Genomic DNA, 22,705 nt, shown 5'->3' with positions numbered 1-22,705 from the left:
CATATGATGGTTTGTAATGAAAATTGTTTCTCATATGATATGTAGTCTCACTTGATTATGATTAGATTTCTCCATTTTCTTGATTTCAGATCTTGGTTTAATAGCTTATCTTTATCTGCTTAATGGTTCCTTTATTTTTCCAATACTTGGTGGATTTTTTAGACTTTTGTCTGTTCTGGTAAAATCGAACCATAATTCTAGCTACAGAAACAGTCACATCTTCCCATGGTTGATTTAGACCTCGAAAAAGTATTGCAAGTCTTTGAGGCCAATAGTGTACTGTATGGCAGATGCAGCACATCTTTGCCTCTCTTGTGATGCAAAGGTTCACTCAGCCAATGCTATTTCCTATCGGCATCCCCAAACTCTTGTGTGCGAGTCTTGCAGAAATCGAGCAGCACAAGTTCGGTGCTTTGACCATCAAATGTTCATGTGCCATAGTTGTGATGCTGGCAGAAATCGAGCAGCACAAGTTCGGTGCTTTGACGATCAAATTTTCATGTGCCAAAATTGTGATGCTGGCCATCACCATGTTTCTTCACAGCATAAGAAAAGAGTGATTAAAAGTTATGTGGGGTGCCCTTCGGCCAAAGATTTATCCATGCTTTAGGCCTTCGATTTGAATCAGTTGGAAAGTAAGTTGGTCGATAGCGATGACCAGCGGTATATTTGTCATCAATTAGTGCTGACAAAGAGAAGAAGATTAATTTGAGGTATCATATCAATTACTTTTTTAGAGTATTAGGAATATCAGTTTCATTTTATTTTATTATGCAAAAACAAGGTCAATACAAATCCCAAAAACACTAAATCTGCTGGCAAGACTTCTGGGAAAAAAGCCGAAATCTGAAATATTATTTCATTGTAAATTGCAATTAGATATCAATTACCACATATTTTTTTAATTTCTTGAGTGCTTCTTATTTTCAAAAAAATTTCATTTCATATTTTAACTTATTGAATACTATTATTGGAACTAAAGACATACAAAATTTCCAATAATATCTCATGAGTATTCAATCACTAACTCTCGGAATAAAAATGATGTCAACTCAATACATTAATTATTGAAAATTACCTGATTAATTAACAATATCTTTAGAATTTTTTTAATTAATTAAGATAAATTATTTATAATAATCATATGTATTCCTTTTGAACTACATATATCATTTGTTACTTAATTAATATATTCATAGCATTTGGTGAAAACTATCAAAATTTAATATTTGCAATACGCACACATGCTTACTAACCCATTGAAAACTTAGAAAAGTAAAATAGAAAGAACAAATTTAGATAATAAAAATATTATCATGGGCTAAGATGAATGAAACACATTTTTATACGTATTTCATCCACTTTGTACGATTGGTTAACCAACCTTATGTTTCATCGCTACATCAAATGAGAGTTCGTATTTTTTTCCGTCACACAAAATTTTTTAAGGGGTTTTTATTTAAAAAAAATTGTATTCAGTTACCAAATACTACGTATTATATTAGAAAATTATATGTACTACTTAAACTTTATAAACGTAATGCATTTTTCTAAAATTTACAATGCATATACAATTAAACATTCAAAGACATCATTCTACGCATATACCAATATTAATAATTTTTTAACTCTCAATAAACCATGAGTTAACGTGACAAATTAAAATAGGTGTCATAAAAATTAACCGCAAAATTTACATTCACCAAAATATTATTATTTTAAATTGCAAATAAATTATAACAATCAATCGATATTATTTCACATTTAATAAAAAAACTACTTCTATATGTTGGTAATTTATTAAAATAACACCTCATTTTCAAATAACCATCTATCGACATGTATTTTATTTTCTGTTTTTGTGTTTAAACTCTTTTTTTACGAATATATATATTATTTTATACTATTTTTAAATATGCAAATGAATTCACTTAAATTTAGCGTCACACACACATTAAACAATTCACTCTACTTAAATGTGTCGAAATGTAAGATAATAATTAACCTACATATGACTTAAATAATTTTTTATATAATTAAACGGATGATTTGTGTTGCTATATTTCTTTAATCCAGTTAACAACGATACATTTATTTTAATTTAAAATATATATATATATATATATATATATATATATAAATTTATGAGGCGTCACATCTCAATATTTTTAATACCGTGTATCCTAATTGTATGCATGCTTATATTAAATTATTATTTTTTTCCTCTTATGTTAAAACATATATTTAACACTAATGAAAAATAATGAAAAATATGCATGAACTTTAGTCTTTTTATAAAAACACACATAGCATTGTGCAGATGAAAGACACAAACAAAGATCCGATATATGAGAAACCAAATAGATACATCATCTTTAATTACTTGAAATCATTGCCCTCTAATGATGTATCCAAACGTTACCTATTACTGGACGCTTCACTTGATCCACCACAACCTATGGATTAAATGATATTTATAATATTAAATTGGTGCTTTATGTCGCATTTTTATTAACACAATTGTCTGTTCATATCCACTTCAGAAGATATATATATATATATATATATATATATATATATATATATATATATATCAAATACATACAAAATTGGAAATATTGCACACAACCAAGCAAGTCAAATGGAAACACCGAACGTTATCATGATAAATAATCTTCAGGAAAATCAATCAGACATCGTCATCGAAGCGCTTGTGCTTCGACAGGGCTCTGAAACCAAAGCAAAGAAAAGTATGACGACAATCAGGAAAGTAATACTAATGGACAAGCAGGTACGTAACTTATATCTTATTCCGAACGAGCATCGTACCACAATCGGTTGTATCGAAATGCAATATTTATCTTCATTCTTGCCATCTTTTACTTTCGCCGATGTACTATATTACACTTCATATTCATATTTGCAATAATCTTGTGCCGAAAAGTGTTAGCACTTGCTTTTCTTTTCATTTGCAGGGAACAATGATTTATGCATGTATCTTTTCGAATGTTATCCCGCAATTCAAAACCTTACTGTAAACCAATACAACCTACTTCATTTGTAACCCGTTGGTCAGGCCAATCAACTCCACATATGTTAATGTCAACCCAAAGTTCGACCTTACTATACAAGCAGGGTCTATAGTCACAGAAACTCAAGCTATGAAACTAACAATGCCGCTAGCTATCGAATTCAAGAGGTTTAATGAAATCAGTCCCGAGCTTAAACAAAATGAGTATCAAAGTAAGCCTTATTCTCAACCATTGTTTCGAAAAGTTTTCAATAAAATGCTTCAGTCATGCTAACAAAATGCCTGCAGATTTGATTGGCTTTGTCAAGAACGTTCGACATCTTCATACTTTCAGGAGGCCCCTTACTGGAACAATTGGATATCTAAGAGAAATTATCCTCATGAATGAATAGTAGTAATTCATGAATAACAATACCTAAACACACCAAATTTTTTTTTTTATACTGTAGTTCCCAAATTTCCAGGTCACAATTATAGTACTGACCATTTCTACAGGTACGACGTAATCACAGTTGGATTTTGGGACGACATGGCCCTAAATGAAGCCCAATTGATGAAAAACAGAGAGACTCAATGGCAAATTGTGGCTATATGCTACCTTACCATGCAAACACAAAGTTATATTAACAATCACCACCTCTCTATTGTTCTTATTATCATCTTACAAACAAATAACTAATGATTTGCTTTCATTGTTAGACGTTTCACAATTGAAATCTACTCCAACAACATACATTATTTTGGATCCACCATGCCCCGCAGCAGCTCAAATGACCGCATGGTAAGGAAAGTTTCAACAACTCTTTGTCTTCAGCATCACAGCAAATCACACAAAATTTGTAATCTCACACATTTACACACCTACTGCATACATGGAAATGAAACTTTTATTACGTTTGTTTTAAAAAAAAACCAAAACTGATTATCATGTTATTAATAATTTTTCTACGGTCTTGTTTAATGCTACAATAACGGATTTATATACCAGGTTTAACGCGAGTCACGTTTTAGATAGAGTGGATACAATTTGGACAAATAGAAAGTTTGCGGAAACAGATGACATAAAGCTGGAACAAATCATCAAACAAAGGAGCACATTAACTGAGGTAATCGTTGTTTCGAAACCAATGCTCTGAAAATTACGAATTCGCCGCTTCGTATGCACGCCGTCATACATGATTACATACAAACCATTGAACTCTGTTTTCAATTCTGGACAACAAATGCGCCAACTTATGCCTGCCAACTTCTGCTCCCAAAACAATCTGCATAAAAAAATTGACCCGCATAAATAAAAATACATAAATACATTATCTAAATATCTATTTTTATTACTCTAGAATAACTACTACTGTGTTCGGGGAACAATAAAAGAGATCGAAAACAACTCATCACTATTGTACAATGCCTGCAATCACTGCTACAAAGCAGCTACAAAAACACAAATTGGGATGTCTTGCCTTAGCTGCACAAATGTTCCCGTTGAATTTGTTCCAAGGTAATAATTAATTCTACGTACTTAACTCTAAACTCTACTGAATATTATATCCTACTTTTACGTATAATTATGTACCTATTACATCACCACTCAGGTATAGACTCGCCGTGTTGATCGAAGATGGAAGTGGAGTAGCAAGAATAACTATGTTTGGACATATTGTTGAATCCTTCATCAGTCATCCAATTGAAGAATTTATCAAAATCCGCAATCAGGTTTGCCGATTCCCATACAAACTGATATTAACAATTTATTATTCTTTGGACATGAATGGTCTACACACAATGTCATTCGCATGTGTATCATCTAATGTAATGAAACTCAAATACGATGCAGAACATAGACGACGTAATCCCCCACAACAAAGAGAATCATAGGTTTCTTTTCAAATTGGATTGGAGCGTTACAATACATGGAAACATGGTCGCGATGATTGCTGAAAACTTTCAAAAACCAAGTCCTCCAAATTCAAACAGTAGCCAGACTAAAAGACAGAGACGTCTGATAAAAGGAAAGATAAACAATGCCAACAATGAACTATCGAAGTCCTCCTCCTCCTCCTCCTCATTTTCGAAGATAGATAATCTTGGTGGAAGTGAAGCACACAACACATCTACAGAAATAGAAGACGACGAGTTTCTTGCGGACTATACAAAAAGAATTAAAAGAAAGACTGCATCAAGCAACAAGAAACCAACTGCTCCTCGCAAAATCAAAGAAAGGAAACTTAAACACATATCTTAATAAAGACTCGTGTCGTTTTTTTCTTAATATTTTTCAACTTTTATGCGTAAATTTAACTCTTGTTTTTTTCGCCTAAAATCAATATAGAGTTGAAAGCTTCTTTTTTCTCTTAAGTATAATCCATTTGAAATATTAAATATCGCTTTTGTTATTTTACCACGTGCAACGCACGTGCCTTTTGCTAGTTAGTACTAAAATATGATACAAACACCTCTATGAAATCAAATCAAAACCCCAAAAAAACAAAACACAAAAGGAAAGGTAAAAAGAAGTTCGTTTTTAGAGTAAAATTATCTTTAGAGGAGCCTGTGTTCAAGGCTATTCAAATTTGTTCTTTGCCTTTTAACACCCCCTGAAGTACCATACTCATTGCCATTACACTTCATTAGTACTGCTTGAAGTGCTTCTTTAACTGAGCTAATACATAATGATGGCTGTTGCTGATCAAAACCACCGTTGGAATCTTGATGATCTTCTTCTTCACAAGTTATGTATAGAACATTCTTAACCCGGCCTCCGAGCGTCGTCATTTCGGCTTTTAGTGTTCTTAACCTCAAAGATTGTAGAGTCTTGATCAGGTCAGGTAAGAGGTCCGACCGGTCATCGCAGCATATTGAAGCTTTGATCACTAGTTTATTACCATCTTCATCTGATGCATCATCGACTTTTATTTCGTCGGTTTCGGATGGAACCGAACTTGTTCCTTGAATTAGGGAAGTTTGGCGTTTTAGCTCCTTCACTTGTTGGACCACTTCTGCTAACAATGAAGCTTTGTCTGTCTAAAAATTCACAACACATTATATGGACAGAATAAAAGTTACAATATTAATGTTTTTTTTTCTTTCAATTCAATAAAGTGTGAAAATGAGCCGAATTACTGACAAGAATGCTTCTATGTCTGTCCATTTTATTTTATTGTTTTGTTTTGTTTCTTTTAATTAAGAATATATATCCCTTTGTATAGAATTTTTTTTACTGCAAATCCGGCAAGAAATTTCAAAGGAAGCATGGCTTTTGGACTGGTCCAAGGTTTCTCTTTATCGAATCAAACTGAGAGGAGATGTGACGCCTGTTACCCCCCCGCCCCCATATTCCCTTCCCTTGGAACTACCAACGGGAATCAAATATTAGTTAAATAAATAAATTTTAAAATCAAACATTAATGTAGAATATAATAATATGAACAGCAGAGGTTTGTAAAGAAACGGGTAATCTACGTTCATACCAACACTTTGTTTTTGACATTTATCTCTCTCGTATGTTTTTTTTTTCCCCCACATGTAAGGGAGGTTTATATCAAATACATAAAGCGTAAATGAGATGAATGTAAATGACTCTAAATAAATGAGTCCCGTTGGGAGTTCCACATGCAGCATAGAAGAATTCAAATTGCTTGCTAAACTGAGACCCGTGTCACATAAAAGAAAAAAAAAACTCGTTTTTTAGTTTTTTTTCAGGGTTAATTACTTATATCACTTGAAATCGCAAGATTGCTGAAAATTTTTATATGATTATTAACTCCCCGTTTTTTTCAAATTTTGAGTACATGACACAGTCATGTTCATATGTATTGGATGTATATGCACTCAATTACAATTTTAAAACACAATAAGTTAATAAATCACTTAATATAGGGAGTGTTTGCAATAGATTGTGATTTTGTTGAAGTGATTAATTTATAAATTATAAAAAAGTTAAGAAAAATCAAAAGTTGGTAGTGTTTGGAAACAAATGTGAAAATCTAAAAATCAAAGTTGGGTAATGTTTGATAAATAAGATAAGTGATTAGAGTGATTTTAGCAATGACTTTCTTATTAGAATCACTTTTGAAGAATCATAATCACCACATGACTAGCTTTTGGATTTCAATTAAGTTAAGCATAAGCTAACACATAATCTAGATTTAAGAACACACAAAAATGATTTTTTTAAGCCAAAAGCTAACAATCACTTTTTTTTAGTGATTGCAAACACTCCCATAATACCGAGATTTCACGGTATATAGTATAATTTTATGCAATTAACCTTTCTTTTAATATATATATATATATATGTCTATTCAGAATGCCAAACAAAGTTGCACTCAATATAAATATTTGGATTAATTATATTTTAATGCGCATAAACTATCCACTCATCAAACTGATTATTAATCCTGCACGTACTCGAAGTGTAATTTTTTCTTGCCTAGATTAATTCTTCCATTTTCTGAGTCACATGAATCCCTAACAAAACCTGTGTGAACTCGGACCGGACCCTCTAAGCAAAAAGTATTTCAAGTACTAGAATCTTGGGATATGTTATAATCTGAAAAATCTTTGAACCCACAAAAGATTACATGTAGAATATTCAAGCTCCAAGATTTGAGTGAACACCAAATTATACTAAGAAATATATTATCGAGTTAACAAAATGGGTGGGGGGAATAAAAATGCTTACTTTGATTGTGGTAGGGAGTAAGCTTCTGAGCTTAGCAAGATGATTATTGATCCTTTCTCTACGTCTCCTCTCAGCTTCACTGTGGCTTTTAGAGGCTGCAAGAGCCTTTGCATCACTCATTTTCTGTTGCAGCGCAAAAGATTCAGATACAAGCTGTCTCATTTGACGGTCCAGAACCGGTCCATTGAATCCAAATCGCAAGCTGGCCGGACCAGCTCTCCCGTTGAAAAAACCGGCAGATGGATGAAACGGGTCCCCATCGGAGCCCGAAAAGTTATCAACCCGCGGGTTGAAAACGTGAACGGGAGAAATACATGGCATGACTTGTGATAGCTTGGAAAAATCTAGGGTTGATCCTCCAACTCCAATACATGCATCCCTTGTATTTTCTTGATTCATTTCTTGAAAAATTAAAGTGATATAGATCTTGAACTTGGAAACCCTCACAATATATATATCTAGCTATTAATGAATATATTCTGGATTCTCGTCTTTAATTTTTTCTTTCTTGTTGTAGGGTTGACTCATGATCGTGCCATCTTTAATTTCTTTAACATAAAGATGAAAAGAAAAGGCAAAGGATCAAGAAACTTGGATTCTACGCATGGGGGGAGCAAAAGGAAGTGAATAGAAAAAGGGATATACTATGTAGACAGACCTAATTTTGTTTTGTGAGAGAAAGAATAATATTGTTTAACTTGAACTTTTTCTCGATCGTTTGTTTCTCCTCAATTACCTCTTTTTCTTTTTTCCTTTCTCTGTCAAAATTATATTAAAGCCTTTATAATTAAGTGGTGATTTTGTTAGTTTTGGTGAATATATATATGGAGTGAAAGAAATACAACCTTTTCCTTTGTGGTGGGTTTAATTTGAGTTCTTGTTCCTGGCATTATCCTCGTGATATATGGTCATTATTTTGTTAATTTTTCATATTCTTATGGGTTAATATTAATAATGATAATTAGATTCGGAGTGAAGATAATTATATCATCGAGTGTCTTTTAATTAATTGGATTGATCCATGCTACCACCAACTCTTCATCCAAGTGTTGTAATAGTTAGGGACACATTATTTTTCACACAAGTCCACATATATATTGTGTTACATACAAAAGCAAATGTGGCTCTTTATAGCCCTTGGATCAAGAGTTGGCTTGGATACTTTCCATATGAACAAATCTATTGTCTATATATCATATGTCAACTGATGGGTAATATTGATATTGCTAGCTAATACGGCAAAACACAAGTGTTTTAGATCAACTATATATTAGAATAACACATTTAAGATAACTCGAACTCAATCCTTTAACTTTATAATTGGTGTCCCTATATTAATGGAATGTATCTCCTATAGATAAAGCCATCCGAATGAGGATAAGGTATTATATTATATGAATTGTTTTTTTAAAAGAAATGACATCATGACAAAAATATTTCATGAATAAACCGCATATATTATATATACATGAGTAATATATACACACACATGCAGGTACACCGTACGTATATATCATTGTTTATCAACCCCGACTCATAAAAAATCAAGTTGCCAAGTGATTCGTTTGAAGTTCCTGGACGAGCATAAACTCCGGCCCCCAGACGAAACACACTCAGAAACACGGTAAAATTAACAAGCAACACAAAGATTGTGACAAATAAAAAATGAGTTTTTTTTGCACCAAAAACTTTTTAAAATATTGAAAATACACAATTCCTTTATCTAAAAATTTAATAGGCATCCCGACATTTACCTTTTATAAGAGTTGCACGTTTTACCCTTGTCACAATGAGTTGTTGAACACGCGTTGTTGCGCCTAAGTAACCATTTTTTTAAGGAAAAAGTGCACTTTTGGACATGTAATTTTGCCACTTTATGATTTTGGTCATTTATGTTTTTCAATTTCAGTTTAATCCTGAATATTTAATTTTTTTTGGCAATTTTAGTCTTTTTCATTTGGAATCCTAATGTGGCACGATACAATGCAGCTCCATATCAGCTCTGCATGAGTGTCACATCAGCGCTACTTCGAAAAATCGTAAAAAAAGACTAAAATTGCCACAAAAAAAACAAAGATATGAGACTAAAACTGAAAGCTGACAACATAGAAGATCAAAATCGCAAAAAAAAATGATTTTATCTTATTTTTTTTAATATTAAGCCTATTGTACGGAAAACATACCTTATATATTGTAATAATATAAGTAGATATGAAAAATATGACAATTATAGAATGACATTTTTGTACAATAGACCTAATATCGTCAAACAAAAATGGTTATTTAACCACAACAACGCGTATTCAACAACTCAGCGTGACAATGGTAAAACGTGAAGTTGTTATAAAAAATTAAGGGATAAGATGCCTATTAAATTCTCACAGGAATGAAGTGTATATTTTCAATATTTCATAAAGGAGTGTGCCAAAAAAGTACTCTAAAAAAAGAACATTAGGACTCTGTTTTTACAAGGACTTAAAAACGTTTTTATAAAAATATTTTACAAAATTTTTATAAAAATATTTTAATAACAAATATGTGTTTGAACAACTATTCTGTAAAAATATTTGTACAGTTAAAAAGGAACTTTTTAATATGTTTTATCAAAAAACGCTTATCAAATGTTTTTTAAAAAAAATTATACTTGAAAAACAATTGTTTAAAAATTATTTTTCCAAAACTTTTTACAAAATTTTTATCCAAACCTATATTTTTAAATTTTTTCACTTATAAAATACTAAAAATGTTTTTAAAATAATTGTCCAAATACAATGTAATTAAAATTATTGCATATGTGATGATGGGAGTAAAAATGATTTTAGCTAGTTCGTATCAGAGTCAAGCGCTAAGTTTGTTTTGTATCAAAGAAGACATTATAGACAATATAATATAAATTATTACAAATATAATCCTTATTATTAAAATTTAATAAAATCTTTTCTCAAAAAATAAAAATAAAATCTTAATTTATTTTTCAATAATATAATTATAGTACTAAATCACTTTTACCAAATTACCTGTTGGTAATGGAATCATTGTGTATTGAAACACATGACTCTTACACTACCTCTACCCACCCTACGCTACACCACCCACCCAACCCCCTCACCTCAACTCAAGTTTCGCTTTATGAACTTTACAGTTTTTGTCTCTACTCTATATATAACGTACATGCAGTAGTTTCCTCAGTATTGTTATGTTGTCTCCAATACTAAATGCATAATTTCTTCTTGTTTTGATATGTTGATTGTTGGATGCCTATTGCGTTATTTTTTCTTATTTATTTTTGTTTGAATAGATTTTAATTAAGGTGTGCAACATAGATTTTATTTTCATCATTAGTCACGTAATTAGAGTATGGTTCCAACTACTAATATGTTCGATGAGTAGAGTTTAGTGAGTTTCGACGAAAAAATTAAAGATCGAGGATCAAAATAAAATTAAATTCAGGTTACTTAATGAAAATCAAACTTTGACACAAAAAATAAAATAAAATTATATGACTAAAATATGGTGAGAAAGGGGGTTTGAATATGTAGGAACTGAATAAAAATAAACCAATTTATAAGACTAAAATTAAAAAAATTCCCTAAAAAATATATGGTACACCACACCATTGACATGCATGGGACGAGAATAATTAAGTACTTTTGAATATATATTTGATATTCTAGGCATTCATTGAGATGTATTTTAAAAACGTTTTTAAATCATACCAAGAGTACCAATATGTTCTCACATATATTTTTTTAAATCGTGTTTACTTAGTGAGATGAGATTATATGTGATAATTAAATAGCACTAAGAGTACTAAAATAATTTTATAAGATGTGCAATAATTATAGATAAACATATATATCATGTTTACTTTAACTGATAGATTTTGTGATTAAAATTATAATTAAGTTTTGGGTCCGAAAATGCAAGCAATCTTGATTTTGATAATAACAAAACTTGTTATTGTGTTTCTAATATATTTACTCAAGTGTGAAGTTGATAGTTCATATTTTGAAAGTTTTGAGATGAGACTCGAATTCAACCAAACTGAATTTCTGACGAGCTAAAGTATTTTTGATGATAACATAACTCGGTGATCCAAATGACCAGCCGCCAAAACCATTGAACAACCAACTCAAAAATACCTATGTCCGTAAGAAATAATCTTATTTTTATTTTGTATTTGTAAAATTAAGATTTTGGTTTTTATTTAAAAAATGTAAATTATTACTAATCTCATTCAATGAACTTTTATATATTAATTCAAAAAAATATGGTACGTACATTGATGAAACACAATGAATTTTTATATAATTAAATTTATGTTGTTGAATAAAATAATTAAAAATAAAACCCTTCAAAGTAATAAACTTTTAATTCCTCAATTAATAAATACCTCTTTTGATTAATAAAATTTTATGATTCCCACATTATTAATTTGCAGAGATTGAAATACAATCTACATGCTTTATTTTATTTACTAATACATAAGCTAGCAATTACAAGTTGGTCTCAAGCAGAGAATTGAATGCATGTGATGTGTTCCAATCGAACGACAATGATCATCAAGATAGATAATGTAATATGTTCCCCATTGATAAAAAGAAGACAAACCCAACCCTTTTGTCACACGCATGCAGTAGGATCACTTTTTGGTCCCCAATTTCTTCACCAGCCCTAGTAGTTTTGTATGTTGATTTTATTTAAATTATCACCACTATTCCAATGACATCAGCATCATGCTATCATGACGCACACTCAAGCCTAAACAGTAAGGCTTCCAATACCAATCAATCAATACCTTCTTAAAAAGTACAAATAATACATCAGATAACAAAGACTTTACATGGCAGGCACAACATATACACACAAACTCCAAATTTAATCTCAACAACAAATCAACTATCGGCCGTACCTCACCAATTATTTGTGCTAATTTTACATCTCAAAATGAACCAAACAGCGGCTAATCGTGGGGAGGGGGGTGGTTCAACGGCTGTTGATTTTACCAGGAGGACCCTGAGCCCATGATGATGGCTTGAATCCTCCTCCTAACAATTTGGACACGGATGACGCATTTATCTTCCTCCTTTTAGCTTCCAGCTCCAAACGTCTTCTATCAGACTCGGAAGAACTGGACGGTCCAGAAAAAATTGAGGCGGCTTGAATTAGTGCCCTTTTGTTTTTCCTATTCTTTTCAAACTTGGTAGCAAATTTAACGCGAGATGCAGCGGCGGCGTCCTCTTCAGAACGAGGAAGAAGTCTTAAACTAAATCCGGATTTCTTAGAACTAGCTTCTTCTTCAGCCACTCTTTTCTTTTGATCCCTAAGTTTGGCTCGCAGTGATTTGTTTAAGGAATAATCGTCTGAATGCATGGCATCCGAAACTCGCTGAAGACGCACCAGTACTGGCTCAGCTTCTTTCTTCTTTTTCATATCTTTCTCCTGGTGCTCAAGACGGTGAAAGGGATCTGCCAGCTTGTTCTTATCTGAAATCGACAATAAAAGAGCCGGAAAAGCATTTTATGTTTTAGGTTGTATTGATGACATGCCAGATTCATCTTTTATCAAAGAAAACTCACCATCTTCCACAGGCAGCAACAAGGTTTCAGCATCTTCAGCATCATATTCCTCAACCTTTTTTCGAGCTCCACTAATAATCACATACTCGCAACTTTTTGGATCTGTTTGAATGACAATCTCATGCCTGCAGCATGCAGACTTCATCGAAAAGCTCCATATCTGGAAACAGTATACACGTGACTATCCATAGCAACAATGCATGAAAACTAGTTGAGCAATTGTGTTAAACACCACTATACCTTTGTAGAATAATAATTTCCCACTTGTTTTTTCTCAGCATTAAACCGCACACCTTTTGCAATCATGGATTCGCATCCACCACACCATATATTAAAAGGCATCTCAAACCTGTAAAATCAAAAGCATAAGTTATGAATTTAACTTCCTAAACAACTAAAAAAACCAAATGTTTCACATTAAAGATATCACAAGACACTTTAAATCATCGTCAGCTGCAAAACACAAATATTCCTTAAGTGCACGATTGATGAGATCCACAATCATTTATTTTTGTTTTAAACTCGGACTCTTTCATTGATGTCTGATTTGATAATTATGATTATAAGTCACAAGTCTCTTCACCGCCAATACACTTGGGAAAGAGAGTACACATTTCATTTTTCAGTTGATACTATTGTGATATGAATATGAATATGCTTATGCCAGTCACAGGAAATTAAACTTTGTCAAATCAATCGCCCAATGAAGTACCACAAAACTCTTTTGCCTGTATGGAAGGAAAATGATCTACATTGCCCTCGTCGAAACAAACTAAAATTTGCATGACAACGTCTCTCCAGGACACAAGGTCGTGCATTCCACGGAAATTCCGATCTCTAAACAGTTCTCACAATCAATGAGACATTTAGCCTAAAATTTTCATAGAATCATTTCACCGTTTTGTATCACCCAGCATCTTTCAAATGGACTAAAGGCTGATTTTCAGCTATACTACAAAAATTCCCAAAGGGAATCCCAATCCCCAAAAATGACTGTTTCTCTTGTTGAGCAATTACGATCAAACAAAAAAAAGTACAAGAATTTTCTATAATCAGTTCTCAGAAGAAAGAAACTAATCACTAAAATTGCCCAGCGCATTACCTTATAATCAAGATGCCTTGATCGATTTTTCTTGCTCTCTCCCTCAAAGCATGTTGACCATGAAACTTGTTCAGCCCACCCTGAAGAGATGAGAGTTTAAAAATCTGGAATACATGTAGATGCTAATCATGATAATCCATTAAACAAATGACACTACATGATACCTTTTTTGGATCCCATTCTGGTGGGTAGTAAAAATTATCTGCCCTAGCAGCTGCGAGAGATGACTGCAGAAACCATACAAATTTACTTCAATCACTTCATAGACAAAAGTTTATACAAAGCCAATTCCTAGAGCATCAATCAAGTCTAATAACATATAAAGAAGCAAATCAGGGCAAATAAAAGTGTAAAACTACTTGTAAAGTGGAAGTCGTATAAAACAAACGGTTCTTGTAGTCAATATTTTATCAAGATCAAATTTTTTCGGAAAAGAACGAATTTGCGGAAGCTCGTCTTACACTTATTTATGATCAATACAAATCCAATTTAAATTACATTGATATAGTCTGAGCATTCACTGCAAAAAAGTTTACAGTTCACAAATAGAACGTATTCTTTCCACAACTCCCCAGCCAATTTTTATTTTTATTTATTTATTTTTAAAAAAATACCAACTAGCATGGAGGGATAGAACCAGAAGGCAGACAAGGAAACTGAACCTCCTCCCATTTCCCCCAAAATAACGTCAAATTTTCTATTTTCCTGAATAATTCAACTAAATTATTTCAACTTCTATGTCAGATTTGGGTAATTTTCATGTCTCAAACGGCCCTATTCAACTCAAATACTGGGAAAGCAATAAAATTCAACTGAATATCTCACAAGAGTGTCTAATATTTCCATCCTTCAAACCATTCGAAAAATTGGGGGGAAACATCTAAAATAAAGATCATACCGAGAATAAAATTCTTACATAACCGCACAAATCACAAATCACAAATCACAAATCACAAACCACAAATCCTAATCCAGTAACAAAACCATTAACTAAACCAAAAGGAAAGAAATTACGCACCATTTTGTGATAGTTACTCTCTTTTTCCTATCAGTTTTGGAGAAGGCGCGCTCTGGAGCTGTCGATTTCTAGTTTTCCGCGAAGGTCTCAATTATACTATGCGAGGGATTCCGATGGGGGAGAATTTAACTCTTGCTGAAAAAGTGTATGCCGCGACGTCGTTTCATTAGTAATAGCCCCCGCCCCAGGCCCAATTCAAAAACAATCAATCAGGCTAATTTTGTAAAGTGTGGGCTATGGCCCAAATCAATATTGCCGTGCAAGATCGAATGTGGTTTATATTACTTTTTTTTTTTTGATTGAAACCCGGAGTTGTACACGCGGTTACCTTCGTTAATAAATCAAAAGGCATGTTTAATTTCTTCGTTTCTACACCATATAAGCTATATATGCGTTTCATGACAGATTTATAATGTTTTTACTTCGATTTTTCTGATGCATGCAAGATATTAAATTGTATATTGGAGCAACTCGTTTTCTTTCATGTTTGGTGTCATCTCTCACGTTTTCTTGTCATGGAACAAGCATGGCTGCTGGTCCAGGTCCAGAGGAGTTTCCTTAGGGTCCCTAGGGTCGAGCTTGGTCAGGGTTTGGGGTTGTAATGGGCTGGAACCGAAGCCCTTTGCTTCTGATGCACAACAGGTCGCAGTTTGAGCGGTCTGCATAAAATGACTCGTTCTCGGTCCACAGGTCGACTTTAGGCTTGGTTTTAGTTGGGTTAGAACCGCAAGACAGAGAAAAAGGTAGTACATGTGGGCCTCTGGCCGTTGGTTTCCGGAGATAAGCGGCCGAATGGCCTGAAGTTTCTGGTCGCGTTCTGCGCATGAGCAGAAACTAGGGGTAGATTGTTTTGGTTCGTTCTACTTCTACAGAGCTCCGTTGGAGGTAACCTTTGTTGGGTTAGAACCGTCTGGATGTTGGCTAAGTATGGAAAGTGGTTTCATGGCCAAAGGTGGCCGGAGCAGGCGGCACGGGCAGTTTTTCCAAAGTCGCTCAGGGCTGCCATGAGTTAGGATTAAGAAAAGAAAGGCTAAGGTTGTGTCTAGGCTTTAGGCGGGCCGGGCTTGGTGTTTTGGGTCTGGGTCGAGTCAGTCAAGTCATGGGTCGGGTTTGGTCGGTCCGGGTCCGGGTTAGGTGGGCCGGGCTCGGGTATTTTAATTTTTAAGTGTTTATTTATTTAATTGGCTTTTGGGCTTTTAAATTAATAAAAAAATTATTTGGGCCTCCAAATAATTTTATTTGGACTTAAATAATTTATTTAAGTTAGCCCAATGATTTTTATGGATTTGGGAGCTCATGAGAATTTTTGGGCCAGTCAGTGGATCTTTGGGCCAGTCTAGAGTTTTATTGGATTTAATTAGGTTAATGGGCTTAAATATTTTATTTAGGCCCGGTTAAGTTTAATTAAGTTATTTGGGCTAAAATATGATTTTTGGGCTTAGCTTAAGTTAAAAGGCTTAAATGTTTTTATTTAGGTTCATTTATGAATAATGACATTTAATTAAGAATTTATTTCTATTGGGCTTTTATTTAAGTTTAATGGGCTTAGAGTGAGTGACCAGCAGTCTGGACCAACCCATGAAAAATAACTAAGTCCGAAATATATATTTAATTATTTTTATGCATGAAGTTTATTTTAAGTATAAGTATATTTATTATGAAAATTAATTAAATATATATTACGGACATATTTTAAGTGCATGCATACATGAAATATTTTATGATGTGTTTATGATTAAAAATTGAGCATGAAAAATATTTTTATGGAAATTGAAGTGATGTGGCGGCATAGAGGTGGTTTACCACCGGCATAGAGGTAGTTCTACTACCGGCATAGAAGTGGTTTTACCACTGGCACAGAGGTAGTTTACTACCAGCATAGAGATGAATTTATTCACCGCCACGTACGTTGGTTCTTTAGACTGATCAGTCGGCACGGTTATTAGTCACATTCATGGATATGACCATACTCAGTTTTTATGATGATGACATGCTCAGTTATGTTATGTATGATTATTTATGATGTATGTATGTCAGATGATGAATAATTTTATGATGCATTATTTTAAGATCATGCATGCATGTCCACGTAAGATATATGTATTAGTATGATTATGTGATGTATTATTTTAACCCTCGTTATAAAGGATTAGACATGTTGAGCCCCTAGGCTCACTACACCTATATGATGCAGGTGAGTACGATGATTCTTATGTTGCTCCTACTGGTGGCGAGGACGTATGAGTGAGCATGGCAGTGGCCCCGTGACCGTCGCATTGAGTTTTTGCATGTTTGAATACTTTCAAGAATTTTTAAAACATGTTTCTTATTTTCAGTTTCCGCATTCGAGATTTGTGTATTTTTACTTAGATATTATTATTATCATTTTATTCAGCACGACGTGAGATTTTCAGTGGCTTAATGCTATTATTTACTTAAGCTTTTATTTTAAGAATTTTATTTATTAGTTTTAATGTTTATACATATATGTATATTTATAAAAAAAAAAAAGTTTTCCGCATTTATTAGTAATAGGCGTTTCAATTGGTATCAGAGCGCGGTTCTTGGAGGGTGTCCATCTGCCACGTGAAGCTCAGAAATCCTACTACCGGTCTGTAAGTTTTAAATGTTTTATTATGATTTATCAGGAGCATATGTTATGACTTAAGACTTTACGTTAGCAAAGTTTTAAAATACTTAGTTATGCATTGCGATTTACGTGAAGAATGTGTGGTGACGCAGTATGCCCAAGACATATTATATGACAGGTGGACCACAAGAAATTTCGAATTTGAGAATTCAGTTTTATGTTGTTAAAACTAAGTTTGATATTTATGATATATGGGTTGTCACTTAAATTTTTGTAGTAACTTATTGATTTTAAGTTAGAATGATTTCATTGGTAAATTATTGGGTTGATGATGGTAAGAGGTAGCGGGCCTATATAGGAAATTTTTATGAAGGTATAGCGATAAATAGAAAAATAAAGGTAAATTCCGATAAGAGGTATTAAGTTTTTGTGATAGCAATAGAATTATTGTTTGAGGCAAGAGTAGGATTCCTCGCAAGATTGATTAATCGAGGGTTGTATCATTTTCTTCTTTGGTGAATTTAAAATGTTACTTTTTAGAGGCTAGTATATATTTTTGGAAATTAAGTCCGCATGTGTCAAATTATGCTAGTTGTGTTCACAGATATCATATTGTCATTCATTTAACTATTAAGGTTTTTTCTTTGACGAAGAAGTCATGATTTTTTTGGAGATGACAATTGTACCATAAGGTTATAGTTTGATGGTTTGTGGTTTTAAGTTTGTACTCTTAATTATATGAGGTATAAATTGATAATAAATATGTTTTGTATTAGGTTCTTGAATCTTTGAGAATAAGAATAATTGTGGAGTTAGTTTGATAAATAATTAGATAATCTTTGATAATACTTAAGGGTTCGCGTGGTTAGTGTTACCAAGTACGCTGTATTGGATTTGACGTTCAAGTCACTACATTTAAATAAATAGATTTGGAAACTTTTCAGCCTCACTTATAGATATTGTGATGACTGAATGATGAAGGTGTAAATTTTTATAGGCTTGTGTAATTGGTCAGGTGTGGCATAACACTTGTTATAAATTTTGGTTTCGATGTCAAGTATAATATAAGCTTTAGATATGGCCTAAGAGTTGACGATATATATATATATATATTTTTGGAGTGAGTTCTTTTGTTAAGAGTTGAGTCGTTTGAGAATTTGGTTGTTAGTTCTACACACGTATGGGTATTTGAAGCACTTGGATTAATCACGAGTCAGCGTAATGACTTGATATTATAACTGTTATCTCGATACTTTTTTTTTACGTTGGGGTTAATTGTGTATAAGTATTTGTATTGATGTTCTTTCAATATCCTTGGGTTGTATAAATTTGAATTTCGGGGTCATGATATAGTAGTGTTTCCACCAAAATTTTTGTGATGCATGAGAAAAAAAAAAGTATTATTTGTGTTTTGACTGTACATGGGACCAACATGTATTACTCGTGAATGGATTATTCAGTTTATTAGGTAATTGACTTAGTATTTTGATTTTGAGGAGTTTAGATTCCATGGACTTTAAGTAGAGGCAACTAGGAAATGATATGAAATTAACTACTCAATGTTATATGATTACACTATTTAGAGACGACGACATGTAAATACTGTTCGGGGAATTTCACTCCTCCAATAGGAGAATCTAAGTGTCTTAAGCCTAAACTAACCGCGGAAGTAGAATTCTTATATTTTAAGCATATTTCTGACGTTAGGAGAATTTAAGTTGTACATGAAGTTTGACACTAAATTCATTTTTTGGGTTTCATGGATTTATAGAACTCAATATTTAAGACTTTCAAGTGTTCGATAGTTGGAAGTGTAGTGGTAAATGGATAAGTTGAAGAAAATTGCGATGAATGACAGATGTTCGACTCAAAGATGTTCAACTTATTATAGAAGGCTAGTGTGTAGATAAGCTTTACAAGTTGAATTCATTGGAGTTTATATCGTAATCCTATGATTTAATAAGTAAATTTGAGAACAAAAGTTCGGCTCACGAATGTTGGAGGATTGATAAGTAGGGTGTATAAGAATATGAAATCAGTCAAGTTTTGGCATAGTGCGATTGTTGTGTTTAGGAAGACGAATAGTAGAGTTAATACTTGAGTTGTACGTATAAGTTGAGGTAAGTATGTGGGTGTACTTTCATTATGGTACTAAGATTTGTATAAAACGTCAGATTTTGTTTACAGTGGAATGTAAGTAAATTGTAATGATTCTCTTTACGAGGTATTTCAGAAGCGGAATTTATAAATGTAGGTTTGATGGAGATGAAGAGGACAAATGGGAAGGATAAAATATTTTATTTATCAGAGTGCGCAGCAGAAGCAAGACTTTTGTGATACCGAAACTTGGGAACTAGATAGGTAACCGTGGATTTAGTAAATTGGATTTTTGAGGCACTCCGTCATTAGAGTTTGATCAGTCGAATTTCGAGGACAAAATTCAATTTAGGGGGGGGGGGGGGGGAGAATTGTAACATCCGGAAATTTTAATACGTAAATTCTCATGCATAATTAAGAAAAATAATTATTTAAAATTTATATTTGGGTTAAATGACATTTATGTGTTATTATGTGAATTATATACATGATTTAAATTTATTTTAGCATTTAACCCGCAATTATTGTATTCTTAGATTTTTGAGTAAATAAGTTATTTTGACCGCGTAGACGGGACCGTGGACGGACGAGATACCAATATTTTTAGCCAAAAATATTTTATGAGTTTTATGAGCCTTAAAATAATATTTTATGGTATTTTGTCAAGAAAATTTTAGTATTTAATTATATATTTATTTAAGGGTTGATTTTTAGCCAAAATAAGTCATTTTAATAAATTTTATTAATTTTTAAAACTCCCTTAAATTAATATTTCGGGATTTATATTTTATATCAGATTAGTATGTATTTTTAAAAGTTTAAAATTTTATGTTTATGTTATATTATCTACCTAATTAATTTATATTGTCTATTAACCTATTTTCTACCCAAAATTTTATCCCAAAAATCATTTTCTATACTACGTAAACCCTATCAGCCGCCTCCACTCTCCTTTCCCCCTCCATTCCATCGATCAACAGCAGATTTCTAGAGCACCATAGCCGATCCTTGGAGTTTATCAAGTTGTTTGTCGTTTCGTCGTCCCGGAGTTGTACACGCGGTTATCTTCGTTAATAAATCAAAAGGTATGTTTAATTCCTTCGTTTCTACACCATATAAGCTATATATACGTTTCATGACAGATTTATAAGGTTTTTACTTCGATTTTTCTGATGCATGCAAGATATTAAATTGTATATTGGAGCAACTAGTTTTCTTTCATGTTTGGTGGCATCTCTCACGTTTTCTTTTCATGGAACAAGCATGGATGCTGGTCCAGGTCCAGAGGAGTTTCCTTAGGGTCTCTAGGGTTGAGCTTGGTCAGGGTTTGGGGCTGTAATGGGCTGGAACCGAAGCCCTTTGCTTCTGATGCACAACAGGTCGCAGTTTGAGCGGTCTGCGTAAAATGACTCGTTCTCGGTCCACAGGTCGACTTTAGGCTTGGTTCCAGTTGGGTTAGAACCTCAAGACAGAGAAAAAGGTAGTACAGGTGGGCCTCCGGCCGTTGGTTGCCAGAGATAAGCGGCCGAATGGCCTGAAGTTTCTGGTCATGTTCTGCGCATGAGCAGAAACTAGGGGTAGATTTTTTTGGTTCGTTCTCCTTCTACAAAGCTCCGTTTGAGGTAAAATTTGTTGGGTTAGAACCGTCTGGTTGTTGGCTAAGTATGGGAAGTGGTTTCACGGCCAAAGGTGGCCGGAGCAGGCGGCACGGGCAGTTTTTCCAAAGTCGCTCAGGGCTACCGTGAGTTAGGATTAAGGAAAGAAAGGCTAAGGTTGTGTCTAGGCTTTAGGCGGGTCGGGCTTGGTGTTTTGGGTCTGGGTCGAGTCAGTAAATTCATGGGTCGGGTTTGGTCGGTCTGGGTCCGGGTTAGGTGGTCCGGGCTCGGGTATTTTAATTTTTAAGTGTTTATTTATTTAATTGGATTTTGGGCTTTTAAATTAATAAAAAAATTATTTGGGCCTCCAAATAATTTTATTTGGACTTAAATAATTTATTTAAGTTAGCTCAATGATTTTTCCCATGAGAATTTTTGGGCCAATCAGTGGATCTTTGGGCCAGTCTAGAGTTTTATTGGGTTTAATTAGGTTAACAGGCTTAAATATTTTATTTAGGCCCGGTTAAGTTTAATTAAGTTATTTGGGCTAAAATATGATTTTTGGGCTTAGCTTAAGTTAAAAGGCTTAAATGTTTTTATTTAGGTTCATTTATGAATAATGACATTTAATTAAGAATTTATTTCTATTGGGCTTTTATTTAAGTTTAATGGGCTTAGAGTGAGTGACCAGCAGTCTGGACCAACCCATGAAAAATAACTAAGTCCGAAATATATATTTAATTATTTTTATGCATGAAGTTTATTTTAAGTATAAGTATATTTATTATGAAAATTAATTAAATATATATTACGGACATATTTTAAGTGCATGCATACATGAAATATTTTATGATGTGTTTATGATTAAAAATTGAGCATGAAAAATATTTTTATGGAAATTGAAGTGATGTGGCGACATAGAGGTGGTTTACCACCGGCACAGAGGTAGTTCTACTACCGGCATAGAAGTGGTTTTACCACTGGCACAGAGGTAGTTTACTACCAGCATAGA

At 33.1% G+C, this 22,705-nt stretch overlaps 2 protein-coding genes across 2 annotated transcripts; both read right to left on the bottom strand.

Moving 5' to 3' along the window:
• Positions 1–5,542: 5,542 nt before the first annotated feature.
• Positions 5,543–8,340, bottom strand: LOC140875912 (transcription factor bHLH30-like). The gene is made up of 2 exons (XM_073279744.1): positions 7,713–8,340; positions 5,543–6,052 (listed from the first exon to the last, which is right to left on the bottom strand). Exons 1-2 carry the CDS (start codon positions 8,109–8,111, stop codon positions 5,570–5,572), a joined length of 882 nt encoding a protein of 293 aa, XP_073135845.1. The 5' UTR covers positions 8,112–8,340; the 3' UTR covers positions 5,543–5,569.
• Positions 8,341–12,474: 4,134 nt separating this feature from the next.
• On the bottom strand, positions 12,475–15,541 carry LOC140875386 (uncharacterized). The gene is made up of 6 exons (XM_073279052.1): positions 15,412–15,541; positions 14,558–14,620; positions 14,394–14,473; positions 13,532–13,640; positions 13,292–13,451; positions 12,475–13,198 (listed from the first exon to the last, which is right to left on the bottom strand). Exons 1-6 carry the CDS (start codon positions 15,412–15,414, stop codon positions 12,699–12,701), a joined length of 915 nt encoding a protein of 304 aa, XP_073135153.1. The 5' UTR covers positions 15,415–15,541; the 3' UTR covers positions 12,475–12,698.
• Between the last annotated feature and the right edge of the window lie 7,164 nt (positions 15,542–22,705).

This window comes from Henckelia pumila, chromosome 1, assembly GCF_033568475.1.
Source record: "Henckelia pumila isolate YLH828 chromosome 1, ASM3356847v2, whole genome shotgun sequence".
Classification (NCBI taxonomy): Eukaryota; Viridiplantae; Streptophyta; class Magnoliopsida; order Lamiales; family Gesneriaceae; genus Henckelia; species Henckelia pumila.
The sequence above is the reverse complement of the archived record's forward strand: the minus strand, read 5'-3'. Positions and strand labels throughout refer to the sequence as shown.

Excerpts from the sequence above, each read along its gene's own strand:
- LOC140875912 (XM_073279744.1), bottom strand. The coding sequence starts at position 8,111 with ATGAATCAAGAAAATACAAGGGATGCATGTATTGGAGTTGGAGGATCA. Across the intron at positions 6,053-7,712 it reads TACTCCCTACCACAATCAAA|ACAGACAAAGCTTCATTGTT; the intron begins GTAAGCATTTTT and ends GTGAATTTTTAG.
- LOC140875386 (XM_073279052.1), bottom strand. Across the intron at positions 14,474-14,557 it reads CAGAATGGGATCCAAAAAAG|GGTGGGCTGAACAAGTTTCA; the intron begins GTATCATGTAGT and ends TCATCTCTTCAG. Across the intron at positions 13,641-14,393 it reads CAAGGCATCTTGATTATAAG|GTTTGAGATGCCTTTTAATA; the intron begins GTAATGCGCTGG and ends TTGATTTTACAG.